General features: G+C 52.5%; 4 protein-coding genes across 4 annotated transcripts; 2 read left to right on the forward strand and 2 right to left on the reverse strand.

The window, feature by feature from the left end:
* Window positions 1–1,699: 1,699 nt before the first annotated feature.
* Window positions 1,700–2,693, reverse strand: M406DRAFT_321400 (uncharacterized protein). The gene has a single exon (XM_040919501.1). The coding sequence runs from the start codon at window positions 2,431–2,433 to the stop codon at window positions 1,999–2,001; it is 435 nt and encodes a 144-aa protein (XP_040777860.1). The 5' UTR covers window positions 2,434–2,693; the 3' UTR covers window positions 1,700–1,998.
* A 499-nt stretch (window positions 2,694–3,192) lies between these two features.
* M406DRAFT_106373 (uncharacterized protein) lies at window positions 3,193–5,304 on the forward strand. Its single transcript, XM_040915191.1, has 3 exons — window positions 3,193–4,257; window positions 4,447–4,883; window positions 4,913–5,304. The coding sequence occupies exons 1-3, from the start codon at window positions 3,312–3,314 to the stop codon at window positions 4,970–4,972; spliced, it is 1,443 nt and encodes a 480-aa protein (XP_040777861.1). The 5' UTR covers window positions 3,193–3,311; the 3' UTR covers window positions 4,973–5,304.
* On the reverse strand, window positions 5,303–6,040 carry M406DRAFT_69079 (uncharacterized protein; the record flags this gene model as incomplete). The annotated part of the gene is made up of 1 exon (XM_040925225.1): window positions 5,303–6,040. One exon carries the CDS (start codon window positions 6,038–6,040, stop codon window positions 5,303–5,305), a length of 738 nt encoding a protein of 245 aa, XP_040777862.1.
* A 598-nt stretch (window positions 6,041–6,638) lies between these two features.
* M406DRAFT_61004 (uncharacterized protein) lies at window positions 6,639–9,038 on the forward strand (the record flags this gene model as incomplete). Its single annotated transcript, XM_040924715.1, has 2 exons — window positions 6,639–6,821; window positions 6,861–9,038. The coding sequence occupies 2 exons, from the start codon at window positions 6,639–6,641 to the stop codon at window positions 9,036–9,038; spliced, it is 2,361 nt and encodes a 786-aa protein (XP_040777863.1).
* Between the last annotated feature and the right edge of the window lie 3,874 nt (window positions 9,039–12,912).

Genomic DNA, 12,912 nt, shown 5'->3' on the forward strand with positions numbered 1-12,912 from the left:
CGTCGTGCTAGTCGAGGCCACGGCGCTGGAGCTGGAGCTGGCTCCGTATCCAGAGGACGAGCCAGAGGAAGATGACGAAGAGGAACTAGAGCTCACGGCACCAGAACCCTATTTATCCAAGACCAGCCAGTCAGTCAATATTACTCGATGACAATAATCATAACCACAAGAAGAACTACTTACACCCCAGTTGCCGCTGCCACCTCCAAAGGGAGAGGCTGACCAGTCGAGAGCAGCGCCGAAAGCGGTCGCGGCCAGCGCGGGAATGATAGCAACGGACTTCACCATGATGAATGAGTGAGAGTCTTTGAAAAGAGAGAATGTCTTGATAAGAAACGAATGGATGTGTATGTACCACGAAGAAGAAAAAGGTGAACTGGGAAAGCTGTCGTTGGGCTATCAAAGCATGCAGGACTAACAAAACAGATCGAAGCCAAAGAAACAACTGATCACCGGCCCTAGCGAGGCAAGCTTTATATCAAGCATGTAAGTAAAAAGTAAAGGGGCGATCATGTTTAGTTTGCGGGTGCATCCCTCCCCTCGCAGACGAGGCTGCAAGACAACCAAGACGGGTTCGGAGGGGCGGGCGCCACCACAGGACCAGGACTCCATCGTGGGCACGAATGGGGCATGAAGGAGATTACAGGGCTCGCTTCGATGATGTTTTGGGGGTGTGGTCCTGCAAACAATCAGTATGTTTCGAAACACACATGGGCCGGGTCCTACAAGGGTGGGGAGAAGCTGCCGTCAAGTCGGGAATAGCCTCGTCTCATCTTAAGCAAAAAAAGGGCGAGGGTGACGAATTTACTATACTCCAACCCCACACAGGGCCCGGCCGAGAAGTGACGAGGGAGCTGTGGGTGGGGCAGCCCTCTGTATTTTCCACCAACAGTACCCGTAGGCGGGCCCCTGTAGGTGGAGTCTTTCACGCGGCTCAGAGGGGTTGGGGTCCTGGAGGCGCCCTGGAGCGCCGGCAAGCCCTGCTGTGAAGGTTGCATTACTGCTACAGCACAATGATGTACTGTACTGCATTACTTTTTACTACATAATGGAGTAGTAGTAGCCCTAAGGAGTCTGCCGCAATACGGTGCACTATGCATGTTACTGCACCACTGCAGGGACAGGGCAAGGAGTTATCAGAAAGGAGTCACGATGTAGCGCATATTTCCTTCATCTGCCGAAGCTGTTTCGTCTGTTTCTTGCTTCTTCTTGTTCAAGACGTCGATAATTCTTCCTCACCTCCTTGCTGGATGGACATCCCCCCCCCCCCCGTCCCAGCTAAGACACATGGAGATTGGAAAAAGAAAAGAGAAGTTCTCTTGTTGTTGACTACGATAGTCGCGAGTGATTCAACCAATTCCGAGTCCTTACGAATGCAGAAACACCTCCGCCAGCACACAAGGCAAGATCTTCTATTATCATCTCGTCTCTCGGAGACATTACCGAGGTCCCACTGTAAATGTTCTGTCTTGATCCGCACCCATGACGAAACGTTCCGGCGGTAATCTTGTACATAATACATTGTAAAGCTAGGAGAGAAACGAGAGCCTCATCCTCGTAGTGACGAAACGGGGCCATCGACCCACGTTGTTGCGGAGCGGAGCAGGTGGAGCAGTTCGGGCATTGTTTTCTTTTCTTGATACATCGTGTGTTGGTGGTCTCTATGGAACAGTTTATCCGTTCGACTCGTCTAGAATCCCGCAAAAAACTCCAGAAAAAGGAATCATGCGTCGTTTAGAGATTCACTTCCCAGCCTGCCGGCCCCTCCGCCGACATCAGCACCCCCTTTGCGGGCCTCCTTGATTGCCTCGCGAGCCTCAGCCTGTTCTGCCTTCTTCCTGTCAAGGCGTCAGCGAGTTGCAAAGAAGGAGAAGAAGGAGCACATGATTATGAGACATATATCCCCCCCTTTTCCCCCACCCGTCTCCCGAATCTCCTTTTTTTAGGGGAGGGGTTTTTTTCTGGTTTTTTTTTTTCGGGTGAAAACAATAACATAACTTACCTGTCCAGGTCCGAGGCAAAGTCCTGCTCCTCGGCCGGCCCGGCCCCAGGGGCTCTCTGCGTACCGCTCTTCCTATCTACCGCATCTGCCACTTTACCCTCCGCCAGCGTCGCCAGTTGCTCGTCGGCATTGACATTCTCGTTTTGAAGGACCTGCTTCTCGCCGCGCGCTCCCCTCGTGCTGCTGCTGTAGCTGGTGGCCGCCTCCTCCTGCGCGTCCACGGGCCCACTGCCGTGCACACCGTAGCCGCGGGATGTCGGGACGCCTTCCTGCCCGTGCTGTGAGGCACCGCCGACCGTGCCAAGCTCGCCTTCGGAGGACGAGCCGGCTTGACGGTGAGGTTGGGCTGCGGCTTTTTGCTCCAAGGGATCGCGCGTTACTGGATTTTCAGCCTGGATGTAGGGCTCGATGTTGGAGGGTTGGTCGGTCATGTTGGATGTGTGTACGTGCGTGAGTGAAGGAGTGGGTGAATGGTGTTGAGGATGTGGACGTTGGTTGGATGAGCTGCAAGAAATGAAAACAAGAACAGAAGTCGATGCTTCGATGAAGAGACGGAGTGGACAGGTAAGTACAACAAACAAACACCTTTGAAGTTGACGTATTTGGGGACAAGTCTCAGTAGGCAAATTTATATGACACTGTCGATGACGTCGCTGCGTCCCGCAACGGCCCGCAGCACGGATTATTCAAGGCTATCATCATCGTTCTTTCCGTCTACCAAGTCCTTATCCACCACTGAGCGATCTTAGTCCCAACTGAACGCCTGCTGCAAAGTTGCACGACGTTTGAGTAGCATTTATTCTCTTCCAGTAGGCTACCTACTCCATGGAGCTTGTCCAGATGTTCATTGTCATCGACGGTAGCATCTACAGCACTAAACTTGGCAGCATATGAACTACTGCTGTTTTCTCATCTCTTCACACAGAAGATTCTCTAGGCGAAATCACTCTTGAAATTCAACCCAGAAAAGAGCAAATTCGAAGTTTCTTATATCCAAAATCAGCTGAATTTCCCCTGACCTTCGCTGGCAACGTTATCTGCACATGCTACACTGATCCTCCGCCTCGACTCCTACGCTTTTGGCCCAATCAGGTGTTATGCCCGTACAGGCACGCCAGACCCCGCTCGCTGTGACGGTTGACTGAACTCGCCTGGACCACCCGCGAAACCATGACGAGCTAGGTCGTGCAGATAGATCAATCTGCCGTGCCTCGAGATAACCAATTGTGATGGCAGCAGCCTTCTGCGCAAACAAAGCGTCGTGAGCCCGCTGACTTCTTGCTTCCTTTTCCTTGAACTTTCGCTCGACATGGCCACCGTTTCCTCTCCTCCTACCCTGCATCTCCTGCTCACGCCCAAGGCTGATGCCGATGGAGAGATTATCGTGCTACACTTCTCCATCACCATCAAGAGCCTGAGGTTCAAAGAGAATGACCACCTTTGCACCTACGGCCGACACGACGAGGCGCATTCGTCCAGGCTCCAGCACTTCTTGCAGGGCATCCCCGCCACCTTGACAGATAGCGACGGCTCTGTGCCCTTCCTGCTCTCGGGCGAGGACGAGGAGAAGCAGGTCAGGCTCGCAAGGGAGGCTATCGGTGACATTACCTTCACAGCCGACGCGAGAGCCCTCGATAGCGATCACGAGAGCAGCTGGGATGAATGCGTTCTTCGCCGCGAGAAAGGGGGCATAGTGGGCGAAGGGTGGCGGTTCCTCCCGCGGTTCAGCATCGGGGCGTGCCAGGTGATGCTCGAGTGGGACCTGTCTGGCTGTCCGGAAGGTACGAGGGCGGTGGTCAGCTACGGTGAAGGCCCAGAACCGATCGAGGTTGCGGGTGAGAGCGATACCATCCTTGCCTGTGTGTTCATGGTCGGGCCTGTCCAGAGTTTTCCCCCCAAGCCAGAGATAAGGCAAGAAGGAACAGACTCAGAGAAGCAAGGTCTCGGTTACACGTATTGGTTTGGAGATCTGCCGCAGAATCTGGACGCTGTCAAGGACTACACCGCAAAGATCCTGCCGCGCATGTCGGAGCATTTCGGTGATGAGGGCGCTAGCTACCGTACTTTCTTGCGACGCGCTCCCAAGGGTCTCAAGGGGACAGCACTGAGAGCAAGCAGCATAATTGATTATGATGACGATGCAGGCACTGCGCATGATTGGGATCTGATCAGAATGCTCAACCGGACCATGGTATCTACATGGGCGCGTCTGGATCCCGAACATGACGGGACCAAGAACGACTGGTTCACCGATGGTAATTATTAACTTGACGCACCACACTCCTCTCTCTTTCTCTCTCTCTCTCTCTCTCTCTCTCTCTCTCTCTCTCTCTCTCTCTCTCTCTCTCTCTCTCTCTCTCTCTCTCTCTCTCTCTCTCTCTCTTCCCTCCTCTCTCCCGATTGTCCTCCCCTTACCACAAGCTGACAGAGAGACCCTTCTCTAGGTCTCTCCCACCTCTACACCGTCTTCTTGCCCTTTCGCTTTGGCCAGCGCGGGCCAGATTACTTTCGTGCTACTGTCAACGCCTTCCTCTCCGCCTACTTCACCAACCCCCTCGTCTCCCAACCACTCTCTTCCGTAGGGATGACCACCTCCCGCGACGACACAAGCCAGGCGTGGTACGTGACATCCGCCAAGGCCCTGCGCGCGTGCGTCTACATGCTCAAGATGGACGCCTACACCCGCCGCGCAGCCGTGGCCCGCGGCGTGGACGTCCTGCGGCCCATGGACGATACGGTCCGGGACCTTCTCACTGCCCGCCGTAGGAGGGAGAAGAACGGGGCCAAGATACAGAAGGAAGACTGGCTGGATGGCCTGGCACACTGGATCGGGCGGGAGGACGCGGGGAGGCACTTCCGGGAGATGTTGGAGGAGGGCAAAGTCAATGAACTGGACGACATGGTGGCTAGCTTTGGGAAGACGTATGGCCCACAGCCTGTCAAGCAGGAGCGCTTGGAGTTTGGATTTGACGGCGGCAGCCTGGAGGAAGGGGTTGTACGAGGGATCGTGGAGGGCTCGAGGGCACAGGAGGCTGGGTTGCAGGACGGGGATTTGATTTTGTGGTACTCGAGGCCAGAAGAGTGTGAGTTGTATTTCGAGAGGGAGTTCAAGCTGGTCGTCGGTAGAGATGAGGAGGAGATCAAGATTGAGTATTGGCCCAGGTCCAAGGAGAAAGTCAGGTGTTGGCAAGTGTTGGAGAGGCCTAAAGCTGCAGATGAGGGCGAGTAAGGAAGCAAGGACAGGTTTCATTGGAAGAGATGTGTGCTCAGTTCCGGCAGAATCTTATGATTATAGGCATCTCAACTAGACGGCTTGCCAACCGCATCCTTGACCTTGGACAAATGCAACTCACCCTTTCGTCCCCAGCCCTTTTGGCCTTTGGAAACATCCGGCCTGAACTTCTCATACATCTTGAACGCCTGCCCATCCAGCTCACCTTCGCTCCCCTTCCACTCCTCCAGAGCCTCCATCATGACACCCTTCACCCTTTCATACCCGTCTGTTCCAAACTTCCTCTGCAGAGTCACTTCCCTCGTCGTCCTGGGCTTTCCCTTCACCATGACCGAATCTCCCGTGGTGGCCATCGGAAACCCCATGACGTGAATGGTAGGGAGGTCCTCTGCCGCCCTGTCCTTTCTCTTCTTCCCCTTCTCCTCAGGATGATTACCCTCATCGGCCGGCGCAGCGATCGTCCCAATCGATCTCCCCTTCGCAATAGCCGTGATCGTCGAGATACTGCTGCCAATACTGAGACACAGGGCCCAACTGAGGTCGGGGTGCGTGAGGTGGGCTACGCACGCGCCCCACAGCTCGAGGACGGGCGCACGGTTGATGGTGATGGAGGTCTCCTCGAGCTTGTTGTCCAAGGTGGTGGTGGTGGCCGAGCTATCCGCCTGCTTCGACCCTCCGTTGTCCTTTTCTTCCTCCTCCCGCGCGGGACGTTTGCTGGGTGGCTTGTCCTTTTCGTCTTTGTTGTCATCTGGGTCGGCTTTGCGTTTCTGTGGCCTTTTGGCATTTGATGCTCTGCGTGGAGGCATGATGTTTACATAGCACAATGGATTGGGTTTGGGAAAACGGATGGCAGAATCATCATTTTCTCTCGGTCTCTTGAGCTTGGAGGCTCATATGCAAGCCAATATGGATTGGAGTAGGCAAACTTGACGTCACTGTGAGTTCACATCTTGACCAGAAGCAAGCACACATGAGCTAGAATTATGAGATGTAAGATGTGCACTAGTATCTGCAATAGCAAGAAGCACATTACAAATTAAATGAGAGAAATACCTGTGCATGAAGGACCACTACTGGATCTGAAAGTTGGACTTACACATCCGACGTCCGTCATGAGAGACCTCGATAAAAGAGGAGATGCTCTTTCAAAGTGGTTTGGCTGGGATTCACATGTTATTATTGCTAAAAGCTCCAGCGCTGATTTGGTAACGGGGAATCCTGGAGTGCTGAAGCAGGGGAATCGTTATCGATAGTGATTGTGCAGGCCCCACTTTATATTTTCTCGTCCTTCTACCCTCCCCACCTCCTGTCACATTGCATTGGCATGTCTCTCTCTCTCTCTTTTGAAGTACACTGCTACCTTTTTCCGCCTCCATTATTCTCCGCCTTCAACTCAACTCAACCATGGCGGATGACCTCGTCCTCAACCTCGCCCCTCTGGGAAATGCTCCAGCGCCCAAAGCAAAAGTCAAATACATCGGAGGGTCATGGAGAGACCGGAGAAGAGCCCAGAAGAAAGACGCTGCTACCGAGAGAGGCGACAAGCCAACGCCCAGAAGGCCTGCACCAGGCGATCACGCAGAGATTGTGGGACGTGGCCATGGCGACCTCGATCGACCGGCCAAGAGGCAAAGAACCGACGGCGGCCCTCGTCCCGGCGGCGATCCTTCGAAGCCCTTTCAGGTGGCCTCGCGGCTCTTCACGTCGAACCCCACGGCCAAGACAGTCTTTGAGGACACTCCCGCCGAGCCTGCCGAGCCCGCGAAGCCCTCCAATGCGCCGCTATCCGAGGAGGCATCGAACTTCCATGCTTTAGGTCTGTCGCGGAGGGTAGCGCAACATCTCTCGGCCAAACTCGAGATGAAGGCCCCGACCTCGATCCAGAAGAACACAATACCACAGCTGGTCAAGGGGGATGACGATGCTTTCTTGCAGGCGCAGACGGGTTCTGGAAAGACGCTGGCCTACCTGCTCCCCATAGTGCAGAGGATCCTTGCCCTCAGCCGGAACGATGACGAGACGAGTGCGGGTGCGAATATTCACAGGAACTCGGGGCTGTTTGCCATCATCCTGGCCCCGACCAGAGAGCTGTGCAAGCAGATTTCGGTAGTGCTGGAGAAGCTCCTCAGGTGCTGTCCATGGATCGTGAGCACCTCAGTCATGGGTGGCGAGAGCAAGCACTCGGAAAAGGCACGCATTCGCAAGGGATGCAATATCCTCATCGCCACGCCTGGTCGCTTGACGGATCACCTCGAGAATACCAAGATCCTGGACGTCGGCACCGTCAGGTGGCTCGTGCTTGATGAGGGCGACCGCATGATGGAGATGGGTTTCGAGCAGGATCTCAAACAGATTGTCGCTAAAATCAGGAAGGACCCGCTCAAGACGACGAACCCAGAGGGCGTTGAGCTGGACAGGGCATTGCCGAAAAGGAGGGTGACGGTGCTCTGCTCTGCGACAATGAAGATGAATGTCCAGAGGCTGGGAGAGATCAGCCTCCACGAAGCGATCCATATCACCGCCGGGAAGGATGACACGCGAGAGGAACAGGACGAAGCCGTCTTTGCTGCGCCGGCCCAGCTCAAGCAGTCATACCTGGTGGTTCCAGCCAAGCTGCGGTTGGTCACCCTGATAGCTTTGCTGAAGGAAGCCTTCGCTAGAAAGGGTTCCGTCATGAAAGCCATCGTGTTCATCTCCTGCGCCGACTCGGTCGACTTCCACTTCGACCTGCTCAAATCCACAGCACCTGCCGAACAACCTGCTCCAGCATCACCATCGACGTCGCCCAAGGACAAGAAAGAAGTGGCGCCGCCGCCATCATCAACTGTTTACCCGGCAACGTACATTACCTCTCCAGCGAACCGAACCATCCTCCTCCATAAACTTCATGGATCACTCACGCAGCAAATCCGAACCTCGACACTCAAATCCTTCTCAACATGCAAGGAGCCCGCCGTCCTCATCACAACTGATATCTCCTCGCGTGGTCTTGATGTCCCGTCCGTCGAGCTCGTTATCGAGTATGATCCTGCCTTCGCCATAGCAGATCACGTGCACCGCATCGGTCGAACAGCTCGTGCAGGACGGCCAGGAAAGGCTGCCCTTTTCCTGCAGCCGGGGTGTGAGGAAGCCTACATCTCCATGCTCCCCTCGACCCCACCAGCAACTGCTCAATCCTACGAGACCATTCTGCAGAAAGGCTTCGCGACTCCCATCGAGATGCCGCAATCTCCTTCGAATGACTCGGACGAGGAGCAATCCCAACAACAACCACCCGCCAGGCAATCCTCCAACGCCCGGGCTGAAGCTTTGCAACTCTCCATCGAGAAACGCCTCCTCGCCTGTGAGACGAGTGCCCCGAAGGGTCCCGTCAACAAGGGTGGGAAGAAGTCGGCGCAGGCACCCAAGCCAAAGCCCGTCACTGCCAGCGGAACCAGTATCCTCGACGCGGCCCGTCAAGGCTTCCGTTCTCATATCCGCGCGTACGCGACGCACGTTAAGGAGGAGCGAGACGTGTTCGACATCACACAGCTGCACCTGGGACACGTGGCCAAGAGTTTCGGGCTGAGAGAGGCACCAGGCGGGATCGGCGGCGGGGTCCAGAGGAGGACGCACAAGGCTGGCAGCGGTAAGAGCGGCGGCAGTGGTGGTGCGGGAGGGAACAAGAGAAGTGCTGGCGAGGCGGGCTGGAACGATGATGCTGCTGCTGCTGGTGACGTTGACGAGGAGGCGTCCAGGAGGAAGATGCAGGAGATGATCCGCAAGATGGGGCAGAATGCGGCGAGCGAGTTCAACATTGCGTAGAGCGTCTTTTGTTACTTAGATATTCTCGATCTATACATTGCCATATCATGTTACGCAATACAGCAAAAACCTTTCGTCTACCATCATTGCACCTCTTCAAATGAAAACAAGATTGGAAGATCAAAGAGGAGGGGGGGGGGGGGGGACTGCTAAGACAGCGCCTCTACGAAAGTAATGTTACTTTATGAAGGGAGTTGAGTGACGACAGCAAAAAGTAAAAGAGCAAGAAAAGAAAAAAGAGATCTCAACCCAACACCTGTTGTTTCATTGGTCAGACGAATGATAGGGAGTTAGTACTTACGATCCTATGCGCACCACTATTGAACAACTCAAACTTTGCGACGTAATGAGAATCCGCCTGGATCCGTATAAAGTACAAATTGTAAGATATGTCTGTTAAACAGGCCCGCACACATGATGGAGCACAAACGTATTGATTTATATAAACCCGATCAAGTATGCTGGCAGGTCCTTTTTTCTTCTTATTTTTCTTTGGTAGTGAATCGAGTTGTTGGGATGACTGGTTGTCTTGTCCTTTTTTTTTTCCATGATCAGCAAGAGTTGAACAAGGGGTGGTACCTTAATTTCTGACAGTCCGGCGTCGTAACCATTGAGCTAACAAGTGTTGGTATTTGAGATCTGTTGTGGTAGTGGAAGTTTTCGATTGGGTTATATGTGTAGGTCAATTAAATGGGGTTTGGGTGAATATTCACACTGTTCATGTTGATTGTCACTGATATGTTGATGGGCTGAGGCTGACAAGAGAGTGTCACCCAACCTTGTGGCATATTAGCTATCATGAAAAGGAAGCTTGATATAATGCCTCACTTATGTAGTAGTAAAATATCAGATATGCAATGGTGAAAGACATTTGTGTGCGTTCTCCTTTCAGGTGGATGTTTTCCCGAGACCCGTGATACTATTTTTCACCATCTTACCGTTTTCTTTTGTCTGTTCATAACCAGATGCATCTTTCTGCATATGCTAGTTATTATAGGGAAGCCAAGAGATGTTGTTTGTGTCCAGTATATAGTAGGGACATATATCACTTGATGTATATTCTGCTATAGCGATAACTAAAAGACATGAACTATGCGACATCCCTGTACTGACCGAGTCTGAGATTATCATTTCTCGTCAACTCAGCTAAAGATTTGGCTAGGGAATTTGTTGCCTAATACCAATTTGCATATATCTCAGCATGGTAGATGCATAAACAAGAAGAAGTAGTAGCGCTTCATGGTAATCCAATGGACCTATGCTCACTATTGACTTGAATAGGAGTTCCACAAGGAGCATCGTCCTCACCTACGGAAAGCACAAATGAGAAATCAAACTTCAGCCCATCAAGCCACCGGAGCCTCGCAGTACCTGAGTAGTCAAAATATTCGCAGCCTTGCAGGTGCCAAGGTTTCACTACTCTTGAAGGGGGAAGGTTGGGATCTTTTCATGGTGTTGGATAATTAGATCGCCGGTTGTTTTCCTTGGCGGAACAGGGCTCTGGACAGCACAAGGCGGCCAATTCTTTAACATTCATCCTAGCGCCCATGCTAGCTTGACTCCAGACCAGTTTATTGTTTTACTTGATGAGAAGATCCGAGGCAAATTATGTAGAGAAAATTATTTTTCAGCATTGACTACTTGATTCAAGAGCATACTTCCCAATTACCAGTAAAGTCATTATACTACGGTCTACAATGATTGCTCTGGCTCATCAGCACATTGGTTGAGGAAGGCCTGATAAAGACGTTCAACCCAACTATAGCTATCATTGATACATCGCAGTTCAGGAATCGTGAGAGGCTTTGATGCTCATATCATGATCATAATGTTCTGCCAAAGAATCTAGGCTGAGCCTTGAGTTGGCAAGTCGCCGGTTTTGAGTAATTACGACTCACTGAATAGACTCATTGGACAGTTTGCAAAACTTAACATGGGCACTTCTGTCAAAAGCCCAGCTCCTGCCCTAGTATAAGTCAAAGTTCTGTGTAAACAAAATCCCGATATCATTCTGGTCTTTGGGGGCTCAGGAGATGATAGAAGGATCTAGACACGATCCTCTGTGGTGGCTAGCCTCAGCTGGTATAGATTCTTTTTTATATAATTGCACCACACAGCCCCGACCCTGCATAAAACCTTGAGGTCTCGGCATGGGTGCCGAGGCTGATGTACTTTTGCTTATGATTAGACCGGCCCGGTGTGCACAAGGGTCCAGATGGGTTGGGGAGAGCTCCTGAGGGATATCTCGTCCATGAAATCTGCTTGATGATAGCTTCGTATTGGATCTGATGGCTATTTGATTTGGGCAATTGCTATACTTCTATTCAATATCATTGTCTGTATTTTGAGAAGCAATTACGGCAGACTTTTCTTTCTCTTCCTAGGCCGGTAATCATAGTCTCTTCGACTCTGACTCTTTCTAGGCAACTTCATCCTGTCCAAATATGGCTTAATCAGAGGACAGCTTCTGGCCCCCGAGAACACACCGTAACCCCGGCAGCAGCCAGACTACCCTTTCTCCTGCCACGTGCATTAGCACCTGTGACCTGGTGACTTGTTGGTAATGCGTTGGAGAAGCAGCCTGGACCTTGACTTCCGATTGGTCTTACATCTGCTGTACTGAGGCCAGGGAGAGGATTGTTAGAGGCAGCCATGTCTAGGCCGCCCCCCCCCCCCCTTGATATGGCCGAGCGATGGCCGGTGTGGGAACCCTTTCCTTTTTCCAGCTCAACATGATCCCTTCCCCCAGGCATCTATTCCCCAAACGAACGGCCTACGCGGAACACCGTGACCCTTGATCACGCCAACCTTTTCTTCCAAATCCTCCTCGGCCGTTGTTCGGGAATAAGAGGGTGAGGCCGAACCTGTGCCGGCACGGCTGAGAAGGTGAACCTAGGCAGAAAAGGGACCGGCGTGTGACCACCAGCCACACTATCGCACAGATGATTTTCTCTCTTTGTCTACTCCAATGCTCTTCTCATCCCAACAGCGTTTGAGCGTGGAATGATGCAGACTATGGCATGACTGTACACAACATGTTCTTTATGGCATTGTGGATTCCGTGTAGGGTGATGTATAACGAGACGGGCATCGCGTGGTCATCAGAAATGATGCCGACCTGGAGGCTGTCGGGGAATGTGACCTAAAGGAGGTTATGTTGTCCACCAGACGAAAATGGTATGGAAAGATAAAACAAATTTCGTATGCATCACGTTCGACGTTGAGTTATGCTTGCTCATTGAGTTGGCTCCTTGAAGAGACTTATCATTTTTGAATCTGTCTGTCCATATCGATGTACCAAGAAAATCATCCATTATCGTGCAGTTGCATACCCAAACATACACGAACACACCCACAGACTCAATGCTACGTAGTACCTGGGCTCCATGGGATGCACGTCAGCGTCAATTTGAAGCAGACCAGGCTGACCTCGGGACAAGGGTATGTGGTTCATGACTGAAATGGTCCTGCAGAGTCTCGCCGGAGAAGCCCCAGGCGGGAATGCTAAGATTGCGGGCACATCACGGTTATTCTTTCTGAATCCGACACGAACGGCTTTGGTTGGTCGGGGCCCTTCATTCTGATCCTTCCCAAGGTTTTTATGGTGTGTTGTGTCTCCTGCAAGGCGGGAAAACTGAGGGGTGAGAGGGGAAGGGGGGGCCAAGCACCAATAACACAACGTCCTATCTGCAAAAAAGAACAAAAGCAAAATAAAACAAGTGAAAGTACTAGGTGTGTCGTTGTCAACGCGGCCCTTTCGGCCCTTCTCCAAATCTATCGACCAACCTTCATCCCTCCGGATCCACACTCTGCATGATACCCCATGTTGGCTTGCCACGGGGCCCCGGATTTTCCCAGCCCATCGGTTCCAGCC

Source organism: Cryphonectria parasitica (assembly GCF_011745365.1).
Source record: "Cryphonectria parasitica EP155 unplaced genomic scaffold M406scaffold_3, whole genome shotgun sequence".
Classification (NCBI taxonomy): Eukaryota; Fungi; Ascomycota; class Sordariomycetes; order Diaporthales; family Cryphonectriaceae; genus Cryphonectria; species Cryphonectria parasitica.

What these genes read in the sequence shown, in the direction of transcription:
- M406DRAFT_321400 (XM_040919501.1), bottom strand. Translation starts at nt 2,433, where the DNA reads ATGACCGACCAACCCTCCAACATCGAGCCCTACATCCAGGCTGAAAAT.
- M406DRAFT_106373 (XM_040915191.1), top strand. Translation starts at nt 3,312, where the DNA reads ATGGCCACCGTTTCCTCTCCTCCTACCCTGCATCTCCTGCTCACGCCC. An exon ending in GAACGACTGGTTCACCGATG is followed by an intron (nt 4,258 to 4,446) that starts GTAATTATTAAC and finishes ACCCTTCTCTAG; the next exon opens with GTCTCTCCCACCTCTACACC. An exon ending in AGATGTTGGAGGAGGGCAAA is followed by an intron (nt 4,884 to 4,912) that starts GTCAATGAACTG and finishes CATGGTGGCTAG; the next exon opens with CTTTGGGAAGACGTATGGCC.